The sequence below is a fragment of the Calidris pugnax genome, unplaced genomic scaffold (assembly GCF_001431845.1).
Source record: "Calidris pugnax isolate Ruff unplaced genomic scaffold, ASM143184v1 scaffold13, whole genome shotgun sequence".
NCBI lineage: Eukaryota > Metazoa > Chordata > Aves > Charadriiformes > Scolopacidae > Calidris > Calidris pugnax.
In genome coordinates, this window is record NW_015090810.1 from 11,250,644 (window position 1) to 11,275,502 (window position 24,859).

Below are 24,859 nucleotides of genomic sequence, written 5' to 3' on the forward strand. Positions count from 1 at the left end.
TTGCTTCAGGAAGCAACTATTGTTTTACCTCACCCCAACTTTCTTACAGTTGATAATTTTAAGATATTAAACATGATAGGAAACCCAGTTATCTCTAGAGTCAGCATGGCTTATACCCTAAACACTTACACAATTATATTAAGCATGCATGAGGCACACTTCAGAAATTAGATTCTTTTATCTTTATCTATCTAGCGAGCTAGAGAAAGGAAAAGAGAAAAGAGAAAATGCACAGACATAACAGATAGCATTCGTTTGCTCCTGCTGAATGCCAGTTCTGTTTATTGCTTAATATTAAAAATCATGATGCTTCATTTTAATGCTAACATTTTATTTGAAAGACAAAAAAAATAATCCCCAAACCTCGCCAGTTTATATTTTACAATTTTTTTAAAGAAACAAAAGCAGTTGTATCATGAAACAAATCTTTTCAACATGAACTTGCATTGAACAATTGCAGTATATCCACAAGTAAATAATTGACATTCTGGACTAAGCAAGAAATACAAGGTCACCTTTTTTTTTTCTACTTGTTAATGTCAATGTCAGAATTTTCTTTAAAAAATCCCATAACATTTCAGAAGTCGCTCACAAAATGAACTGCAAAATGGTATTTTTACGAAGCACTATTTATAAGAAAAGCAAAACACTGACAGTGACAATATTTTTTTTTCAAAAAATGCACATTTCTTATGTAGGACTCTCATCTAAAATTAAGTGGAAGTTACAGGCATCAAGTTCTTCCTGAATATGTATAATAAAGAATTTTCTAAAATGTAGCTTTTTGAGCTCTTCTTCAGGGAAAGTCCTATGTGATACCATGAAAGAGTAAGCTACTGTGAAAAATTTGATTTTAGATGCAAAAACCACTTATTTTGAGGACATATTTTTAGCCAGGGATATTTTAAAGTAAGGTTCTAGAAAGCAAAATGTCACCTGTCCTTTTTTAAAATAAAGGGCCCCGATTACAGCATCTAAGCTTCCCTGTTCACCTTGCTATTCTGGGGTTTGTAATTTTTGCTTGTTTATCTCTTCACAAAATGTACATGTAAGTGGAACCTATTTTACTCCTGTGATTATGTTAGACAAAAACGACAGACGACAGGGAATTACCCTGAGATAACACAACACTAAAAAAAACCCAACAAAGCAAGCAGTGAGCAGAACAATACCTACTTTTTTGGAGGGGGTTGTGAGCTTTTTATCCTCTTTTGTAGCCTAATATGCTTGTTTTATAATAATCCCATACAATAATTCTTAGAGCTTTTGTAACAAGATTGTACTATCCTTTTCAGTGAACTCCTCCTAGCAGCTGACCTTCACCTCCTGCAGGGTGCTTATCCGTTACCCAGCCAGGAGGACGTCATATTGAGAAGGTTTTAAGAGAAAATGTTCCAGTGCCTCCATGGATTTGGTAATTTCCAGCTTTGCCCTGCATCAAGTCTAGGAGATGAAGCTCTTCATGCTTCTTGTACTTCATTATCATCTCTCTGGCCCTGAATTACTTGTGAGCCACCCTCTGTATAAATGACCATGCTTGTTAGCTGTTCTCCGGCTCTACCAGGGGATGCAGCATCTGTTTTCACAGCAGCATCAGCCTGCAAAATCTCTGGAGACCCAGCTGTCTCTATCACAGCGTGCGAGTACACACCAGGCTCATCCTGCATGTCTGGTGGCAATTCTGTGACGATGTAGTGGGTTGCACCTTCAGAGAAGTCGCCGTCAGAACCCTGAACCATGGCTTGAGCTATTTCTTCTGTGACAATGATCTGTGATATTTCCCCATCCGATTCAACTAAATCCATGTGTTCGCTTTGGACGCTGAGCGCGTGGCTACCAGCTTCCTGCATGATTATCTGAGAGCCTTCTCTAGCTACCATATGCACAGTCCCTTCCTCATTTACAATGACCTGAGTGACACCTTCTTCCATCAGCTGGTCGGCTGCAGCCGTATCACATACAGCAAACTGTAATACTCCTTGGACCATTTTCTTGAAGGCAGCCTGAGCTCTCTCCTGAGATGCAATTATAGCCGATGGGTGCATGACCTGCGTCACTACTTCCATGGGTTCGGTGTCTTCCTGAGTCTCTTGAACTTCATGGAACATTTGTATTTCTTGTCCCTCTGCATTATTGGGAATGCTGGGCATCTCTGGGTTTGGCATTTGCAAGAAATCTTTATGACCAGACCCGCATCTGTCAAATAGTCCAGATTTGTTTTCCACTTCACCCAGCTCTGTTACAGCACAAAGTAGGGCATCTAACGCCGAGGAGGAGTCTGGAGGGTGGACTGTAGCTTCAGAAGCATCTAAAACTTCTTGTCGCATTATCTGCTGCAGCACAGCACTACTGGAGTCAGGAACTGCGTCTATTTGAACAGCCTCTTCCATGTCAGTTCCTGTTCCTTCAACCACTACCACCTGTGTTGCTCCATCTGCTAACTGCTCAGTAAGTATCTGCCCTGGAACCACGCTACTCACGTGTGAGCCATTTTGATTTGTAGCTATGACTTGCCCGTCCTCTGTAATATGGACCACCCTGGCCATCTGACCAGCCATTGCCAGAGTCTGAAGGGTGGCTGCTGCTGTTTCTTCTACAGAGGCATCAATTGCAAAGTCGCCATCGTATCCTTGAATGATAATAACTTGCTGAACTTCTTCAGGTGACTGCGTCTGTCTTCTACTGCCCCGAAAGACCTTCTCTTTAACTGGAGAATCCTCTCCCAGCGCTGCTGCAGTAAAAGGACTCGTAGTTTCCACAAAGGTTGCTCCCTGCCCCTTCAGTCGGCACTCATAGGACTTGGACACAATGCCTACAAGATAAAATATGCTGTTAATGTGGTATCATGGCAAATATCAGTTCATTACTTTAACAAATTGTATCCCAAATGGAAAAAAAATCCTTGACAATTTTTAGATTTCACTGGCAGAAAACACAGATAAAATGAGCAAGCGAACAAGAACAATTTGCATGTTTTCCAAATAACATATTTACAGGTTGAAATAATTGCTGAGTTTAACAATTCTGCAGCCTATTAACAATTTAAATGTGTTTTTTAAAATATGCTGTATAAAAAAGCCCAGATAAATACAGTATACTGTTAAAAGCCATTAACACATCTTTTATAGAAGATCTTATTGGTGATATTTCAGTACTTCAGTGATGAATTTTAGGATCGAATATTACATTAAACATATCTGGGTGTGAAAAACTGTGGCTGATCTTCTTAATACCCTGCTTTTGCTGGCGAGGTAATTGCCATGCTGTCATTTTGATGCCATTGTCTTTCCCTTCATTTCCCACCCAGCATCTTCTCCAGCACACCTGACTGACTCAGTCACTAGCCTAGTTACCTGGAGAAAACACTCGGTAGCTTTCTTACCCTAAGCAGGATATCCTATAAAATATCATCCGGATAAACCTTAATCACACTTCTTATTTCTACATGAAATCAGTCAATGAATTAAAAAACCTGTAACTGCCACATTCCAACTACTTACTTTACCACTCGGTCTGGTTTTGGGTCATTGAGGGTTTCCTTCTCGGTTCCCAGCACTAACAATAAAGCTTCAGTGAAGCGCATGGTGCCCACAGCTGCAGAAAGTCAAGCCCACCATCCTCAAAGCATGGCCTCAGGGTTCCCTTCAGCATTTTTGGGAACAGATAGCTGAGAGCACCCTGTGACCAGCTTTGTGGATGTCTGTGGCAGAACAGCTCTAGCGCTGGCTGTCTCCCTGTGGCAGTGCCATCCTAAAGCACCCCTGCAGCTCCTGAGAAGTGAACTTTGGGCCACAACCAGTGCCCACAGAGAGAAGAGGGGGTCCTGGACACTGAGAACAAGGTGAGGTCTAATGTCAGAAGGACCTTGGGAAGGCTGATGAAGTCCTTGCTGCTGAGACTACCCACACTAACAATCTAGTTTAAATTCACCCACACAAACTGAAATCACATCTTTGGAATAACAGGTGTAGCATCTTACCACTAACATGCATAGATACGCCACGGCTTGTTTGGGATAAAACAAGCAAGAAAACAAATTGACTCTTACAGTCAAATTTGGGACGAGCACTGCGCTTTCCGAGCCACCAAGATACTTCTAGTGAACAATACACTCCGCGCAACTGAAGAGGCCAAGAAAATTATACTAAAGCTGGTCTAAGGGAGTTCTTTCACCCAAAGCATAGAGCTGTCAGGCCCTGATCCCACAGGGAACTAAACTGGGCTCTAAAAGCCAGAGATTTAATTTGCTTAAAGGTAAGTTCACACTTAGGAGCTGCGTCACTCCGAGACTGAGTACTTGGCATCTTGTCAAGCTTCTAGCAACTTGATATGCTAAGGTGCATCTCCAGCTAATATTCCAAGATAACACCAATGCTTAAAAGATTGAGCTCTTGTTGGCTTCTATCTATCTATCTATCTATCTATCTATCTATCTATCTATCTATCTATCTATCTATCTATCTATCTCCCTCTCTCTTTTCTATTACAAAGCTTCTGGTGGAGAACTGTACTGTGAAGCTGAAAGGCTGCAAATCATCTCCACAAGTCTAAACTGATGTTATACAACTTTCTCCATCTTAGTTTGCAAGGCAGGTTATCTTTGGAAAAGAAAATTAACAATTTAAGCCATTAGAGTGTTTCCAAGTGATGCTGCATGATAAATCTGGCACATGCAATTGAAGTACATTTTGTCAGGCATAAGTGAGAAGGAAGCTTACTATGGTACGACTGGTTCTTATCCCCACTTTTCCTGTGCTCTCTGTAGGCACTGACATTCACAAGACCCCCCAAAGAGCAGAAAAATAGGAAGGGGAAATCAACATAATAAAATGACAATTATCTTAGCTCCTCCACATTTTATAATAGAGTAGAAGTAATTAATTCTCTCAGGAATCTTGCTTTGTTGACATGATAAAAGAGGAGCCTGGCAGTGATGTGGCACGAAATCAAAATAACTCCACAAATCACGCATTTTCCACTGGATTTCAAAATCAAAATAACTCTGCGATCATAATTTTCACACAGGCAGAGCAAAATCATGACATCTTTCCCCTAAGATCACGATAATTTATGTGGTGGACACAACATCACTGCGTTGAGGAGAAGCTCTGGTCTGGCGAAGGGAAAGAAAAAGGAAATTCATCCTGGTTTCATCCCCTGAAAGAAACGCTGTGCCCGTGAATCTGTGCAACTCCAGTCTTTACTGTGCAATTGAATGGGAAGTCTCCTGGGTGAAGAGCTATCCGGTGAATCCCTCGCAGCACTGATAATTATGCCATTCTGACTGCTTACTTAATCTATTTGAATCCAGAGGTGAGTTAAGCCACTTCCTGACCATTAAAGTAAACTACATGGGTAAATACTGCTGTCACTAAGGGGTGTGATGAAGCTTAACTACACCAACATCTTAACCTCAGCTCAGTGCAACCCCAGCTATTCCATCACAGTTCATAAATGCGATTGCAGGTCCATCTTTTGATTCAGCAATTTAATAACTTCGAGTGCTGTCAGTACTGCTTTGAAAAATGGCTCCTATAAAATGTAACAGCCTCAATCAGATTGTAAAAGATTCACCCACTGAAGATTCTTCCATTTCAACTATAATGAATTAATGTTGAGCTGTGTAGAAGTTCAAGTGTCATTTAAACTAATGTGAATCTACTGTAACTTTAAATTTTAACTGGACTATGACCAAGAATTTACTGGGAACATCAACTTCAATTTTAGTGATTTTTCGTAGTAAATATGAATTGCAGTTTTTACTGGTTTTCTTTGTTTTAACAGGGAAAAGCCAAGTAGGGAAGATATTTAGAAAACAACATATTTTGCAGCTTAGCTGCTATTTTGACTTTGGAACAGTGCATTTCTCTAATGGAGCACTGCTATCCAACACAACATTTGCAGGAATTTTTATGTATTTAAGGAACTTGTCACATTATTGGACTGTATGTAGCAACAAATCATGTTGTCCTAGTAAATCCAGGCTGCCTCTCGCCCCCTCTTAAAAACGGGTAAAGAGAAGGGGTAAGTGTTGGCTGACATGGCAAGCATAAGCTGCAATACAAGCCCACATTAATATTAAGAAAAGGGGACTTGTTGCTGATTGCATGTCATTGCAAATTAAAAAGATACACAAATAGGCATTAAAATGACAAAATATAATGATACGAGAGCTCATATTCAGACAATTTGTAAAGAGGTGTTTCATATCTAGGGGTGCAATGATCACAGAATTGGTTTCTTTCCAAGAAGTCTGTCATTTCAGCAGAGCCATTATTTATCAGTTGGAGTCCTGAGTGACTGTTAGTTTTTTATTTGAACATGTCAGGATTTTTTAGACATTAAATCCATATTCGTGGGTTATTTTAATTCTCAGAGACCACAAACTCCCGAAATAGGGCTAAAAGAAATGCTTTGATGTTTAATGTGCTTCTGGGAAACCACAAATAGGGCTTAGTACCTTTTCCCCTCTCTTTTACTCAATACCTGACTTTCTTTTGTGTGTGTGTTTTATTCTTTTGTTACTGTCACCATTTGTTCCCCACAGAATAAATACCTTATTCTTTTGTTAAGCTTACATTTAATTAAAATGTACAGGATTTGTGCAGTAAACTCGAATGAAACAAATAAAACAAGGGCCCCCTCTCTTGAAGGCATACGTTGTGAATGAAAAATGTCATTACAGACTAAAAAATTTTGCAGTAAACAGGGCCTACAGAGAGAAGTTTCCCCCGTAATGACATCCATAAAATACACAAATGGCACTTTTAGTACCATCCTGAATATGGCATTTTCTGTGCTCTACACACAATCTAAATGGTTTGATCATAGAGCATAATACTCCATTGGGTTTATAGAACAATCAATGTTCCATAAAATGATGTATTTATCCAATAGTAGGCTCAGCAGTTACTGGTGTATGACATTGTAGGACACTGGCTTTGTACTGTTCAGCAGCACACATGCTGGCTGTAAAACTTATCTAACACTACTTCAACAACTTCATCTCATCTGTGTCAAGTAATTTGTTGAAGCCTCAGCTTGGTTTAAAAAAACTTGTAATAAAAATTCATAGAATTTTCAGGAGAATGAAAGCTGATGACAATAGAAAGGTCACATTGTGGCGCCACTCGCGGGGTCGGGGGTCACCCGCAGTTCTAAAACAGAAAGTAGATTTCATGCATCGTGTAGCAGATAAAGACGGCATTAAGGAGACTTGTCTCAGAAAGAAATGCGTACTGCGTTAGGAAAGTCTGGGCTAATATTATATGTAAAGCACCACTTTGCTCTCAGCCAGCAGCCTCTTTAGAATTCTAACCCTTCCCCAAAAGTTGTAGCAAGCGGTTGTGCGTGGTGAGGCTGGGCTGAGAACATCCTTCACAAGAAGCACCTTTAGGACAAAGCAGTAAGTCATAAATGAAATAATCTATTACGACGACGGAAATGATCTGCATTTACACAGCAAGCTTAAACCCGCTATTTTTCCTTTCCTGCAAAAGTTCTAGGAGGCCTGATTTATAGCACCCTATTCAGCAACACTTAATTTTTCATACTTTGGTGATTAGGTATGTTATTTATTGACACATACAAATATTTAGTATCTACTAAAATGCAATGAATATTAAATAACATGAATGCAAAGAAACATCTTTTCCTTCAATCAAATACAACTTTTAAAGAATTTAAAATATACAGAAAATTCAACTTATATCGGGCAGCACTTGAATGAGAACTGCTTATTTTATTTCAAAAGTTATTGTCTACACGGCACTACTGCGCTAAGTCCAGCATTCAAATTTATAAAGAAACAATTTAGGCCTTGATCAAGCTCCAAGTTTCTGCTCTTTTTCCTTTTTTTTTTAATTATTTTTTCTGTAATGATCTGGACTTTAATTAATTAAGTGCAGTCTAAGAACAGTGGCATAATGTCATAACTTTGGGATTTCCTTGATTTTCAGAGGCCATAATAATAAGCCACATTTTTCAGATCTCCATTCCTTAACCATACTAAAAACTATTCTTTCTCATTTGTAAGGTTTTTATGTGCAAGCAATGCATGGACTACCATTTTCTAAACCAGCTAGTTAAGCTACTAAATAAGAGGTTGTGAAGGCTCATTCATGGCTCCTGCTGAAGGAAAGAAAATAGGATGGGTCAAACCAAGAAGTGAAATAAATCAGCAACTCAAAATGGTTCTGTCAGAACTATTATGCCCACAAAGGCAGCAAATATTTGTAAAGCAGTACAAATAAGTATGCCTAGAGAGGACATAACCAGCTCCCTAACAGACCTAAAAAAAAAAATTCCACCATTGACACAAAGTACATAAATCTCAAGAGATGCCAATGCAGCACGGTTTTTTTCCTCTCAGTAAAAAGAAAATCAAACAACAAAAACAATTCCCAAATAATATTCATAGTTCATTTTATACTTAAAGATCCAGTAATGTCATGTTTCAATGCTGAAACTCAAAACATCCTTGGCTTCTAGCTTTGTCCTTAATCACTCAATCATGTTTAGAAACTTCAAGGTCTTCTAAGAATTGCTTGAATAAAGGATGAAGTTTTAACCTTTCAGGTATCTTAAACAAAGCAGTAGATGTCCTTTTAGCTTCCTTAAAATGTAAAAGGAAATATTTTTGTAATTTTTTTTTTCTTTTGAAAAACAGACTGAATTTTCCTGCTTGTTATTTTTACCTCCCACACCTTAGAGGACTATGACAACAGCAACGAAAAGAAACAAAAGAAAAAACATCCACCAAAATAAATAGCTGAGCCATTCAGCTAGGGTGTTTAGGCAGTTTGTTTGGTTTGGTTTAGTTTCCCTCCTGTGTCCAATTAACCTTTGGGAAAAGGCCTTCTCTGTAAAAAATTTCAGTCTCTCTTTCCCTGCTCTCAAGGTCAAAAATGAACAGTATAGAGCCCAGTGTTACAGAAGCTATGCAAATAAAAAAAATACATACCAAAACTCTCACTGATTGTGGCAAACACGTGCAGTGTTAACGTGTAGATTTTACAACTGCCTAATTGCCCAGTAACTGATTTTCTTGTAGACTACTTTTCCTCTTTACCTGCTTGCCACCATGCAGGCTTGTCTTCTCAACTCCTACCTGTGAGCAAAAACCTCACTGTGACATATACAACAATTACCTGTATGGGCAAGGAGCATTAGGAATGTATTTGGAGTAATTTAACTACCTCTTCTAGTGCAATTTAGCAGCTGGAGATGAGGATAGACAGCCTGGACATCTCTTGGCAGTCCAGCTACAACGGCTACTCTGGCCCTCAGTTTGGGGACAACAGACATCGTTGCTACACAGATGCACTTTTGCTGTTCTATCCCCCGCAGTGCAACTGGAAAGTGTATTTTTAGCACTTCTAAATCACAATCCAAATTTCATGAGGTACCAGTTGTGCTTGGTCCAACTGGAGAATTCCGTTTCCCAGGCAGACAGAACATGTAATATGAAGAATAATATGAATGTTAATGTGAGAAAATCAGGGGGAAAACCCCACAAGCTCTGCTCATAAGGAAAATAATCCAGATTTCTGAAATAGGTCTAGTCCAGGAGAGTAACTGCTTTATCAAAAAAAGCAAAAAATTCTTTTTGTCATTATTATCTCAGCAAGAGTTTTTGTTTTTCAAGAATATATACATTTAGATCCTGGTCTTATAAACATTTATTTATCAAGAGTAGTGCTTACTGCCATAGTTAGCCTCAATAGTCTCAAAGGGACTAAACATGGTAGCTTGCATTATGCATTGTGTTTGCATAATCAGGCCCTTGGGATTAACAATTCTGAAAGTGGCTAGCCTTCCCTAACGTTTGATGTACATATATGCACTAAAGAGAACAGACACTTGTAAGGGATACCTAAAATAAAACATCATGTTGTTAAATGATCAAGCAGAAATTATATTCTTTCTCATACCTATCAAATACGAGTATTGTGACTTCCTGTATTTATTAATTCTGATTTATGCACCCATTCAGTAAAAAGGAGCACCTGTTCTTTGCTCGAGGGCACGTCTCAACCCATTTGAAAAGCGCAGCAGTTTTTAGGGGGAAATCCTTGGGAATAACTAGAAATAGTAAGTTTCTCCAGTTCTTTTTGTTAGTTAAGGCAGCAGAAACTACCATTTCCAATGTGATAGTCATATCTGTATTTCACTTATAAATTCAACTATGTTTCAGTGTATATTCATATCTTTCCAGAGTAAATTACGGGAAATAACCATTTGTCTTCATTGTAGACACTTTTGTATGTATAGTAGAAAACAAACCTCTATTCAATAACTGCACAGAGGCACCATTAAAATCAAATTTACAGTAAACAGAACCTGCAGCTGGGGTAAAACACTAACTGTTAGTATTTTAATTATCAGCGAAGCTTTCGGAGGTCTAACATCTGCTCATAGCCAAATGACAGCAGCTGCTTGTGTACACTTAAAACAATGTGAATTTCTTCTATAAATATTAAAATGAATTGTACATTATGTGTTCATCATGGCTACACTCATATTAAGCTGTTTAAGTATATAGGGTATCTCAAACCTCTTTCTTGTGGCAAATTCATAAAGGGCTGACCTCTTCAAAAGAATGAGAGGCGAAGACAGCAAAAATTCTTGAGTCTGTAAATTGAAAATGTTTAGAGAGAGTACTAGAGGTCACCCTCTGCCACAACGTTGCTAGCAAATGCTAACAAAACATCAGCGGTAAGTTCTGATCATCGTGCACTATAGTTACTTCAAGGACAGGACTTCTCAGCATGCAATGTGTCAGGAGTCTATGGGATGGGCTATATCAAAAGCTAACGCTCATCTAATAAGTAAAGCAATTAATGTGCTATCTTATCAGAAAAAAAATATATTCTGTTTCAATATCCAAAGCATTGGAGGAGATGAGTGTACTCTCTTTTGCGGACTTCATCAAAATCACACTGGAATGAGCCCTGATTGATATGATTAGAAGTAATAAACTGTCAGAAAGAAGGAGCTATGCTGGGCCAATATGAGATCAGTTAATTTTGCTAAAAACGGCAAGCTTCATAACTTAATTTTGCAGCTTTTTATCTGGACACTGACATACTGCTGATATTTTCCTGCTCGGGAATATAGGAAAGAAACCTGGAGGAGTGACATACATCTGGTCAAATGGCAGAGGTTGGTACAGTGAGAAGAGAGTGTTACAACCAGTTTCAGAAGAAAACAAGGGAAGGGGTTTTTATGGTTTTAACTTGTACAGGTGTTCAGTGGAGAAAGGTCTATTTCTTTGCTTTTACAGCATCAAATGTAATTCCACTGACTAATAATATTTATATATTTTTGAAATAGATCTACAACTGGAAATGAGCACTGAAAGCTGTAGGTCATGCCAACCTGCATTTTTAAAAAACAATTGATTAGATGCTCCAGCCTTACACGTGTAACCAAAACATAGGATCAACCACCAGCACAGCTGTCCTCAAACTGGTACGTGGCATGAAGACAAAGGTGAATTAATGATGAATGTGGTTCCTGAGCTTCTGATAAACAGAATTTCCCACCTCAAAAGTCAGTCCCAGTGCAAGGGATCCAACGACTTCTGAGAAGGAGGGAACACGGCTGGTCACAGGTGGTCCAGGTGCAAGGCAGAGGCTTTCCCCTGTGCTGGCCCCTCAACTCTTCCCAAGGCATCATGGTTTATCATGCCTAAAATTATGATAGTTGGGAATGATGCTGATTTTTCAGCTGATAATGTCACAGCCTTAGCAGTAACGCTGGGATTACTGAGGAAGCATGAAGCAGGGGACATGCTGGTCCTGGGAGGTGGGATGGAGAGTAGAGGCTGGAGAGGTGGGTAACTCTTTTATACCACTTTCAAGGGTCGAGTTTGTGACAAAGTCTTTTCATGATTCATCTCTGGTGAAGGATGGAAGCAGCGTGTTTCCAGCATATCTTCAAAGAAAGAGCTGTTCATATAATTGACCCTTCTGCTGACAGAAATATATTTTCAGTGCTACTGATACAGTAGTACTTAAATGAGCTGTCTTCCACTTCCAGTGTTGGAAGGCACTAGGCTGTACGTAGATAAAACAAGACAGAAGACACCAAAGGTGGTGCTTTCTGAACCATTGCTGAGCGCTACCGACGCAGGAATTGCTAAGATGGTGTGTGTGAATGGTGGCACTGCAGCTCTGCCTATGTGCTCAGAAGCTCCTTACTCGAGTTGCTTCTGCTCAGCTGCAAAGTTGTGCTTTCAAGATCTGAACAATTTTCATACTACTCTCTCGATGAGACGACCTAAATTGTTGGTTAGCTAGAGGTAGAAATCAACAGCTTTTAGATGGCATACGGAGTTAATACTAAATTGGGAGGAAGTGTTAACATCACTACAAAGAAAAAAAGGATGTAACATAAGTAAATAAAAAAATAACAATGCAAAATTCAACTTGTGCTACTGCATAGTAGCACTTGTGGAGAAAGTAAATATGCAAAAATGACACTCAGTGAGAGAGAAGTCCCTTGAGAATTTTAATGCTGAAGAAATTTAAAGAATTACAGTCTTCATCAAATTACATGTGAGTTTATGAAAATATAAAACAGGAAAAGAAAACAGGCCAAACCAATTTATAATTGCACATTCAAAGGCATGTCTGCTGCAAATTGTTCTGGTACAGATACAATGGAATTATGTCTTGACCTTGCTAAGGGAGAGATCATGACTAAGGAATATTCAGAATAGCGAGAGAAGAAAGGTTAGAAGTCTGACTTACATGGAAATATTGAAGGTTTAAGTGCACATATTCTGGCTACGTATTCTGCAAATGCTGAAGCGAGAGGAAAATTTTTGTCCCTTTTGGATCAGCATAATCTGATTTTGATGAAACACTAGAACATTCATGCCATACCACGGGAAGACGTTTGGACATGGTGAGCAACAGAAAGCCAATTCAGCTACCTCATCCACTTCCAGGTGCCAGGGTGACGAAGCTCCCAGATGGAATAAATTGACTGCACAGTAGCTAAAATATGACTTGACTTGATTCATCACCATTTGTACTGCAAATCCATACCATTTCTGAACAGTTCAGTGAAACAGCATGCAATTCTGCAGTAACTACTTAGTTAACTTTTGTAAACAACTCCATTCTGAACTAAAGTTCACCCAAGACCCTGGCGCCTTAAGTCTTAAAAAGCCAAAGAATTTGCAATGACTGTCAATCAGATGAAGAATGAATCCCATTCAAAAATGGTCTAGTAAACAAACCCTGCCACTCTGTCAGGTCATTTCGCTAGCTCTTCTTATTTTTTTTTTCCTTCCTGAGACCCAATTTAGTCTAGAAAAAGAGGGGATATTTTAAAACTTATTAGTGATCACATTTTTCTAATATATTTTAAATGCCACTTAGCTTTTACTTCTGATAGCACTTGTTCAAAGATTTATTATATATATCTGTCTACAACTGAAGCCAAATAATGCTTAAAAGCATGTTAATTAAATGATGCCAAGTGGTTTAAAAACACCATGGTCTGTAGTATACTTGTCTGTAGCATGATGCACAGTGCAGTGAATACACTTATTCTGCTGTTATATAGGACCTGCTACAGCATCGTTAGTGGTAACATAAGTGGACCCCAAGCACTTCTACTATTGCTGGAACTTAATTCATTTTTTTCAGTGCAGTAGAGGAAGTTATGATCATTTCTGTGAAAGCAGCAAAGCTTGTGATACGCAACAAGACAGAGACCAGATAACACCCCCACCAGAAAAAACCTGGAAGCCTGCAGCTAGATACCCAGGTACTTGCAGATTTCGTAGCTGTATCTTTTGGTATATGTTCCAGTGGTCCAAAATCCACTGAGGTTTACCATTTCTTTCAGTGTGTCCCAGTATCCTTAAAACATTATTCAGGGCCTTCTACTGAAATAAAAAGACTCTAAAGCTATTTAATTGATATAACTTTCTTTAGAAAATGAAAATAGACATATTAAAATTTACACAGACAGAACAAAAATTATATCAGTGTCTAAAAGAATAAGCTAAAAGAAGTCCAAAATTAATGTATTTCTTCTTCAACATGTTATTTTTCAGGGCCTTTTTCACAACAGAGTGAATTTTATGCAAGATTTTTAGGTCTGTGTGTTTAAAGTTAATTTCCTCAATGCAGAATTAGGAAGCAAAATAAAATTGGCCTGTTTTCCACTAATGTGAGGCGCAAGCAAATGCAAATGTGAACTGAACAGAACACATTTAAAATCATATGGCATTTATCTAACCATGTGCCTCTAAAACTGTAGCTCCTGAATTGCTCACAATTAGTAATACTTTTATCACTAAATAAAACCATAAAATGAAAGAGCATTAGTCTAACTTTTCAGGCAGAGAAGTGAAAAACAACCAAAAGTGTGTTGCCAGGGTCACACAAGAATTCCCAGGTGTACCAGGTCCCAGCTTTATGTCTTAATCACAGCATTATCATTTCCTAGAAGAGCCTATTGTCAACTCCAAGAGTTGAGGTACTCCATTTACCCACAGTGAAGCACTAGTCACATCATTGCAATTTTCCTGATAATGCCCTGTCAATGAATCAACCCCATGTTCATGAGCAGAGAGGAGTTCAGTGTCCACGTATCCTATAATGAGGAATGCCGGGCTGCAATCTCTGCTGAGATTGTCATAGGTGTCCACTGATACCATCTGCAATTACAGAATTTTATGAGATGGAAACTGGTTCATTATGAAAAGGCTCAAGTCTACCAGCTCATTTCGCAGATGTCAGATGGTAGACTTCCCGATCATCACGATTCTTGCAGGCGCATATGAAGAGGCCTGTAGTTAGGCTTTTGGGAATTAAGCATATAGCTAATGCTAAGCATAGGCTTAAATGCTTTTCTAAGTTGGACCCCCAGGTAGCCCCAGTCTATGACATATTCAAAACAGGGTCTTAGGCTCCTTAATTTCTGCTTTACAGGGGCCAAACCAGCACTGCTTGTTCCCAGAGAAAGGCAGTAACAAAGTTAGCTAAAACTCACTTTTGCTCCCAGCCTAATATATCTCTCTCAGACTGATTTCAGCCCGATTCTAACTAAGGAAAATGACTGTATGAACACATTCAAAAGTAGCAGCAGAATTCCATTTTGAATTATCACCTATTCAAATAAATGAATAAAGACATTCCTTCTAGAAGGCTAAAGTACATTATGTATAACTAAACATTTTTGTAGTTTTTTAAGTATGTTTTATCAAAAAACTTCACTGTTACATTTAAGAATGTGTAGTGTGGAAAATGTTTTTGATAAACCTTTCTTCTCACAGAATAATGCCTCTCATACATGTTTTTGCACTCTCAGATAATGATATATACACCTTCAAATCTGTTAAATATCAGCTTAAAGAAACATCTTAGTTTCAGACAATTCAGTCTATTTAAGAAAAGAGATATTAAAGCCATTCTCTAGGCACTGAAAGAAGCACAGATTTCTTCTGCAGCCATCACGAAATGAAGCACTGTTTGCTGTAACATAGCCCCCTTCACTCCTTCCAAAATGACCCTGCTTCTGTTGGAAGTGAACCTTGCTGCATTTATTCATTCCATTTTTAACAAGAGACCACAGAAAAATCCAAGATAGCAGAGTGTTTAGCAAGAGGACCTAAAATACTAAATGCAGGCCGTAGCACTGCTCCAAGCTCTGGGTGAACTTTGAGACTCTGCAGACCAAATGGTAGGGGCTGATGACAACCTCTATCGTCCTAAATATTAGGAAACCTGCTTATCTGAGAGACTTCCTTTCTCCTCGTGCAGCTACCTCAAGTGGCAGTGACAGACACGCTCAGACCGTGGTCTCTGGCCTTTCATACGTTCCTTTCACAGGCCTGTTTCCATAACAAAGATATACTCCCTCTTGGTCAATTTATCACAACCTCCCCGAACACTTCCCCTCCCACACACGCACTTGATATCCCCTTCGCCTCATCATGAAAAAACAGAACAAAAGCCCATCAACCATACAAAAATTATATTGTAGATTTGTAGATTAATGGGCTGATTCTGGCATCTCAATTCGAATGGATTTACAACCACTGTGTTTAGCCCTGTGTGATTTCAAATAGAATTACTCCTGATGAATTTGAATGCAAATTCACAAAGCATTAAAACAAACCATGTTTAAACTTGTTGGTTCATCAGATGCAAATATTGTGCATTAAGCAGGGAATACCCATTCATGAAAATAATGAAAACTGACACCAATATAATAAAATCATTACAGGTTTATGGATTCTGGGACTTAAACAAGCCATACCCTTGCTTCTCCTAACTGATTAAATGCTTCTTTGCAGTTTATGTTTGATCTGCAATTCAAAAACAAATTAGTTTAGTCTTTGAGCCCAGAACCTTGGAAAATAGCTAGGAGGTTCTACCTCAGATTTGTCTGGGGAGAAGGGCTGGGTAAGGAGAGGAAAGCGTGGGGGCAGGGAAGCTAGCAGTGCCATTGGGAACAGACAGCACAGGAGAGGAAGCAGTCAGACAAATCCAGGCTCAGAGACTCCACCGGAAAGCATTCATAAAACTACCGTGTGAATAGCATTGTGCAGAACAAAAGGTAATGATGATAAAATTGGGCACTTTTGTTTTATAAAGCTGGCACAGATGGGTCTGTCACACCATGTGCTTCATTTTTATGAAACCTCAACCACCGTCACTTTGCATCATGTTTGTAGACAAGGGTTTTAAGTGCAGGAAGGCAATGGATTGCCAATTATTTCTGAGATTGTCCTACAGCAAGCCAGCTAAAAAGAATGCAGCCATGTTCTAGCTGATACTTCTAAACAGCACATATAGTGTGGGTCTTCCCTTAATCCTCCCATGTCTAATTATCGTGAACAAGTTTTCATTTTCAGTTAGGTGACAACAATATAGCTCACAAGTTTTGAGTAGAATCCTTGTATCTGGATACTAAATTCTTCTCATACTGATGAGATTTAAAACAGCAAAACATTCGTCACTGAGGCATGTAATGCTGATAATGCACTATTTTGCTGCATGATCTATGCAGTATAAAAAATTCTTTGCTGCATCATGATCTGCTCCAATTTGTATATAAATAGCACTTGTAATAAAAGGAATAATTGGAAATGTAGCACCAAGTTTTACAAGAGGCTGGGAGATAAAGTAGCTAACACAAAACACCACCAACATTAAGTATTTTAAACCAGAATGTTTAGAGATTTTTACGTTGGAACATTCTAAGGACAATTTGGTTTGCAGAGTTCAGGCGCCATATAAGTGTGCAGCGAACACCAGAAAGCCCAACTTTGAAAGTAACCCTCTTCCTAACGTTGATCAGTCCTTTCCGGAAAGCTCCTGCTGCACAAAGGAAAAGATCTAACTAGTTCTGCAGTCCTTAAGATCTACTTTTTCTAATGTGAATGCGTCAAACTAGATACTCAAATCTGTATTTAAAAGACCATTTTGTGAGGCAACACGCAACACCACACTGACAATGTTGCTGATACTGGGCCGCAGGGGATTTGAGAAGCTCATCTGTTCTAGCGTTGCAGCAATCCAGTACCCGCTGTGTCCATCAGCTTTCATAAATCCTTACCTGGCCAGGAGATCCCAGGCGTCAATTCCTGTGACAGCCCTGTGACTTGGATCTATGGCATTGTTACCTCCAGTGCACGGCATACGGAACAGCAGGGGTCACAGATTAAGAGTAAAATTGTGGCCACGTTCAGGGCATGGACAAAATTCCCATTGATTCACAACGTGATTAATATAGTTTTGCATCTAAAAAAATAAATAAATAAATCTGGATTCTGCTATTCTCCACCATTTAACGCCAGTGCTCCAAGATCCATCCTGGCTTCCAACTGGCATTAAGATGCTGATTAAAAGCTATTTAGTCCTGAATCACCTGGGAGAATCACCTGCATTTAACTCTGTTGCTCCTCCCACACCCTTTTTCATGAGTGCAGTCAACAGAATGTTTTGGGGATGTTTGGTTACAAAATATGTCTGTCACATATTCTTATCTGTTCTAAAACTGGCCCTGAAACTAGACTACCATAGCTTCTGATGATTAGCTTCGGATATTTTCTGTGACCCATGAGGCAGATGAAGACTTGTTTTTTCTTCCTGACCTATTGGCTAAGTTCTTGAGTGCTGCTGAAAAGCTGCTGTAGCATTAATTAAAAGTTACTGGTTGAAGTGATATATCACTAAACCTTGGCTTTAAGAGTTGCTGAATACCAGGTCAAGATCAACTTCTCTGTGCTACATCCATCTTCTGGTTTTTGGTTGGTTATTTTTTTTCATTGTATGAATGTGGGAGAAACACAATACTCAAGCATAAAAGAACACCTTAATCTGCATTAGAATGAGGTGTATGGCTACGTAGTAAGTGCCAATCTGAGCACTCAAATGTGGAATTAGGACTTCATATATAGGCACTTATTTTAGAAAGTGGATCTCAGAGGATATATAGGGTTGGCCACTTAGCTTGGAAAACCCTGCTCCAGTTTTAAAAGCTACTTGTCACTGCAGAGCAATTTTGAAGCAAAGTGGTATGTTTGGTGGCCTCATTTGCATGACAATACCCAGAATGCTCTCCTAACTCACAGCTATTTCATGGAAGGGCTGATGCATTCAAGCTTTGAGAATAAACTCAAATCATGTGGGTGTACCACTGCATATAATTTTAATACTTCCCCTCCAATTCGTGTGCAAAAGGTAGAACTATTCAAATGGGTAATCATTATAGGTAACTGAACTAACCTGTTCGTCACCACATTTACTAGAAATCAAAATTACTAATGGTAGTTTGGCAAGTCTCTAACACATTCATTGATTAGCTGATCATCTTGTACCCATGTGTATATTCTTTACGTGTTGACATCAGCCATCAAGGTTTCTGTGAAGAGCTGTTCCAATATATTAACAATCAATTAGGAAAAATAAACAACTTACAACACAAAGCACAGATACAGAATAACAGTTCATCAAGATGGACTTCACTTCTGCACTTTTCTCCTCCTCTCTCACAGCTTGCTCCACAAAATAAATGCACTACATCAACTTACACTGCAGTACAGAATATCACAGTCTGCTCTATTGTGTGGATCTCACTGCTGCGAAGCTGTAACACTAATTGTCAGTTTCCCACGATCAAAGTAATTTGGTTAAATAATTGGTTTACATTTACTATATTTTATTTGCCTCACAAAAATAAATGTTATAACAAAAGATCATCTGAAGAGGAGGGAATGCTACGGTGATAACACCAATATGGTGCCAACATATGGAGAAATATGTGTGTTTTGTGCTTATAAACAATGACATGAAGCTTCAGCTGTTTAGAGAACAAAGCTTTACACCTGAGTTAACTTAATATTATGATATGTGCATTCTGGTGTGTGTGTGTGTACGAGGGGTGAAATTCTTCCTCTGCTATTGGATTTTGGCACTGAAATTAAAGATTACTGTTTTAAATGCTGATTAACTGGCTATCACTTATAATTTACACTCAATAGGTGACAAATGATGGCATTTCTTCTCTTCTGTTTATCAGTCACATGAAGGCTGCACTCATGTGCAAAACAATGGCTTTTCCATACCTAAAATCAGGTTGATGACACCATGATAACCCTTCAAGCCATTCTTGGCTTTTCAGATGTTTTTCTCTCTTTTATTTTATATAAGATATGGATTTGACCACAATTTTTACAGCTCCTCCCTAGATGCAGAAAGGGAACACAGTAACTAAGTGCCTGCAGCAGTCGACAGAAGCTGTTTCCTTTAACCTCCCTCTAGACTACCAGGCGTGAAGAACGGCTGAAACATTTTCCTTCAGCCACCAGAGTGGCTCTTTTTCCAAATGTTGCTAGAACAGCTTCATTCAGAACAGGCTGCCATCGGAGGTCTTTCAAAATTCTTCCAGAATGGCTTAAACTCAAAAGTAATTAAAAGTCTCTGAAAAACTCATAAGTCAAGGGAGTAGCATAACACCCATTAATTACAGTGCTCAGTGATGTCACACCTGTGACTTATTGGAGTCTATCCTGAAGTGGGTCCAGAGCTGCTGCTCATAATTTATAATAATATTTGGAAGACCGCCTATTGAAAAGCGGTATCTAATGGGCATGGTACACATTTAACAATAGCTGGTTGCATCATCTGAAGAGTAACATGGTGGTTTTCTTTGTAAAACTGTCGTGGATGAGCCCAGGTTTAAATACCAAACACACCACCACAAAATGCCGCGCCTGCAGTGGGAGCGTGACCCTGTGATAACTCTGATCTAGTCTGGTTATAGCTCTGCTAACTTCAATCAACAGTCAGCTCCAACAAGGACGGGAAAAAGAACTTCAAAAGACAAATGTGACTGCTGTTTTTTCCAGTGGATCCTGATGTTGACTAATTTTTAATATGTATTGAAATCAGAATGTTTATATACTTTCGCTTCATTGTGCTTGGCTGCACTTGCAGGATTTAAACACTACTAAGGACAGTAAAATCCCAAACAGGTTACCTGAAGTAAACAGGGCTACATTTATTTCCATCAGTCCTCAGATACTCCTTTTGCTAGAATATAAGACACATTGTCTATAGAACACCAAATGAAATTATATAGGACAATACTAAATTTTATGAATTTGCAATAAAACTTATCTGTATTTGATATTCATTTACAGAAAAAATATTGCAATGTTTCTGCAACAGATTAAAATCCACAAATTGCTTTTTTTTTCCTTTGCCTGTTTTTAGTTTAAATGGAAACAAACCTTACAGTATGGAATTGGCTTAAGGTCACCTGTCTACAAGGGATTACTGTGTAGTTCCTTTTATATTTTTCCCCCTACTAGTTTGAGGGACAAAAGGGCAGCAGTACCCTAAGGGCTTTTTCAAATAACCTCTTTAGCAAATAAAGTCATAGCCTATGTATAGAGGCCATTTTATCCCAGTCCCATGGGCTGCCTGTAGGGTAAAATACTGAATTTTTCTGGCATATGTCATTGAATGTGAAAAAGAGGATCACTACTTACAGAAAGTTAAAGGCTGAATGAAAGAATGTGAATTTCCTTAATGTGCTAATTTAAAACATTGTATATCGAAGCTGAAGACATCAGCTATAAGCATCTCAGAGTAATATTGGAATACATTTATATGAACCATACAGAGACTCAAATACCAACAACTGATTTACTATGGCTTGAAAATGCAACAGATTCAGCTTATCTGAAATCATAAACAAACAAACAAACAAATATTTTTTCTCCAGGGAAAATAAGTAAAATGAAATTGGGCCTTTTCTTTATGGATGTAATCTTATGACTGTATCAACTTAACATTACCATAAACATCCCTGAAATCAACTGTCAAGAAGGAATCTGTTATGCTTATATAAATTACTATTATTGTTGGTTTTATTGCTGCACTTGCTGCACCCCACTTCTGTAATCGGTTAAAAGATAATGTGCAAAAGCCCAAACTTTGAAGCATTCGTAAGGTATAAAATAATGGTTTTGAAATAAATGATTTGACAGCTGCAAATGCAGGATAACACCTAGTTACATTATAGAAACAGTGTGGATAATTACTTTTTTTCAAAAGGAAAGACTCCACGGACCACGATTCTGTCTGAATTTCCCTGCAGCTTAGATAATGTGCAGTAATACAAATCCTGTTGTCACCTCAACCTAAGTCTTTTTATCATCTATACATCAGTAAGAATGATGAGAGACGTCCCATGATTCTAACAGTCTTCCTTTGAAGGATCCACATGTTAATTACTGCACTAATTATGGTTTTTGAATAACCAAATGAAGTAAGCAGTCTATGGGAGGTACAGGCATAAACCTAAGACTCAGAAAATACTAGTTACTGAAGTCATCAGTGTAAACTGACACATTGAACATGCTTAAAAGAAGTAGAAGAAGTAGATTTTAAAAGACAAGCATCTTCAATAATTAGGGTTCCATACAGGAAAAAGAAATGTTATTTCTTAATGGCAAGTGCATTTAAACTGTTATCTAAAGATCTGAAGGTAAGCCTGCTTAATTCACTGCTTCTTCTTTTGTTATTAGGAAAACATAATTGTTCCAAATAATTAGCACTAGAGTACATCACAAGCTGACAACAAAATTATAGAAATCTTCATATTCAGATCCGTCTAGCTGGCTATTAGGAACAGTTTCTGATCATAACCCATTAGTTGAAGTGCTGTGAGTTCTTGATTGCCACCAAATAACCTCAGATATCTGCCTAAGTTAACAGCCTCTATTTATTCAGAGTTTTCTTGACAGTAAAAATTGCTTACGATTTTTACAGCTGCCACACAAAAGAACAGTATCGGATGTGCGTACTTGGAAGATTAGGTGATGAAATAATTGAAATGTGGATTTTAGACACAATTTTAACTCCTAACTTTCTAAATGAAAAACAGCTAAGGGATTTCAGTTTCCTACACTGGTACTATTGGCTTTGCTGTTTATTAAAAATTAAAATGAAAGCATTCCAAATCTTTCTAGTTGTGATGTCCATGCTAATTAAAATAAGATTTGTTTGGGGTGAGGTTTTTTTCGCATAACAGCCCTACTTTGTCCTTTTTATTCCATTGAACACTGACTAATCAAAAGCTAAAGATTTCTCTGTATCTTAAAGCTCAACCCATTTTTTTTTTTTTATATTTTCTTGTGAATAATGCCAGGACATAAATGGCTGTTAATTCATTTCTTAAATAGCTAACTAGCATGGATAGCACCAAAACAAATACCACGAGAAAACGTGGCATATTTTTAAAAGACACTGACAAATTAATCTTCTGACAGAAATCACTGCTGTAACTCCAAAAGGGAAAAAAACCAACATCCCAACAAAAACCCGCATACAGATGGTGAGAAGGGAAGCGTACTCTCTTAGTTACTTAGCCAGTGTCAGTGAGTGGATTATTGATAATGTAATACAGACAAAATGAAAACTTGTTTAAATTTCCAATCTAATACTTTAGTTATCTTTAATGCTATTTGAAGCTGCTTTCAAAATGTTTTTTTGTGATAATAGCTTGGTTTATAAACCTACAAAGCTTTATGTCAAATCCCATGAGGGATAACTTTGATTACTAGAGTAATTAATGATGCTGGATAGTAATATGGATTTTCTGTTAAGATTTGAGTTTGAAGTTAATTAGTCCCCACATTATGATTTGCTGATTAATTACAGATATTTAGTTATAAAGAGAGATGTTAATTATTAATCTAAAAAATCATCTAGTGTAATTAATGAAAACTTTGACGTCAGTCCCCACTCTCCTTGCATGTAACTTCCAAGGTGCCAATTCTACAGAGGAAGGCACAGGCCTTCCCCAAAAGGTAAAAAAATCCTTCTGCTCTCTTTTTTGTGTATCTAATATAGTGAACAAATTTTACTCTTAATTTGTCAGGTCAAGCCATCCACTTCAAAGCAGGACAGTAACTTAATTGTCGTCGAAGTACTGATCTTTCATCGCTTATTCTTGCAATATGCCTCATCTTATCACAAAAAAAATGTGCTATAAAGAAATTCCACTATGAGCCTTAACTGGGTGTACTCTTGAAATCATGTCTTAACCTCAGAGCTGTGATGTTCCTCTGACTGATGGGCTTTGTCAGTTCCCTTGTTAAACTCTGGAATGAGCTTCAGTCTTGCTACAGATATCTGTATTTTCCAGCAGCAGCAGCAGCCTTCAGCAGTGCCAAGAAAATATTAGAGCAAAACTACTAATTAATGTAATAACTCGGAATTCGAAATCACCTTCTGTTTAAAAAGAAACCCCACCTTACCTTCCTCCCCCCTGCCCCTTCCCTCCTCATCTTCAAGGAACAAATCTTAGTGTTACTGTAAAGGGCAGGGAAATGCGTTTAAATAAAAGGGTTAAACCAAAAAGCATCAGCAGCACACCAATGTCCTGGAATTTACCCTAGTAACACAGACTCTGAACAGGGATCTGTTTACATTATCTCTAGATCATCTTGACAATATTTATTCTCTATTTACCTAAATGAGGCAATATGATGATATTTATTGCTCAGAATGGCTAAATATAGACTTTTCCTGAGCACTCAGTACCATAGTGGGAGGTTTTGCTCTAATCTACATCTTTAAACTGACAAGCTGGAGCATTCCTAATGAATGCCTCTTTTCATCTGGATGTCTGTGTGTATTTGACAGTATAAATATTTAGCAATATCGGAGTCAGCTTGTGATTTTACCCAGATGGACTGATTGATGCCTTGGCTTGACGTTGCCAAAGACAATCCATGTAGTTATATAAGCAATTTCCCTCTTACTTCCTAAGAAGCAATTAGGTGGCCAAAGGCAGCAACCCAAAAATAGTGAGAATACTTCTGGTATCAGCTGACAACTCTGAGGGATAAATAAAATATGGTACTTAAATTATTACCACTTTACTTCCATGAATCATGGGATTAAAGCTTTCACTTCTAAAGTACATATAAATTGCAGGGTTTCTTATGTCTGTAATTTGCAAGAATCTAAGTTAAAATACCAGCTAATCAGTCAACTCACATTCACCTTGGGAAAAGTACCACCCTTCCTTGTCATTTTTGTAAATTGCATGCCTAAGCACCAATGTTATTTTCAGGGGGGAAAAAAGCTTGTTGTCAATAACATATATTGCAGTCTAGTTAAAACAACATTTGTTAAGGTTTAATCGCAAATGTAATCTGCTTTTAAAGTTTAGACAGAACGCTCAGAGAAATTCAAGGGACAGATAATAAATCATTTTCTCCTATCTTGGGTGTGAACAAGGTAGGCTGGAGTCTTGCAGGTGTGCTGCCTTTTTCTCCTACATGTTGCAGGCTCTTTCTGGGTTTTTCCAT

At 38.2% G+C, this 24,859-nt stretch overlaps 1 protein-coding gene across 1 annotated transcript in view; it reads right to left on the reverse strand.

Annotated features, from left to right (window-relative positions):
* Window positions 1-314: 314 nt before the first annotated feature.
* ZNF407 (zinc finger protein 407) overlaps window positions 315-24,859 on the reverse strand; it is a 314,312-nt gene continuing 289,767 nt past the window's right edge. Inside the window, exon 8 of the mRNA XM_014938760.1 lies at window positions 315-2,812. Within this exon, the coding sequence (XP_014794246.1) occupies window positions 1,461-2,812 (1,352 nt within the window). The 3' untranslated portion in view covers window positions 315-1,460. The remainder of the gene's footprint in view (window positions 2,813-24,859) is intronic.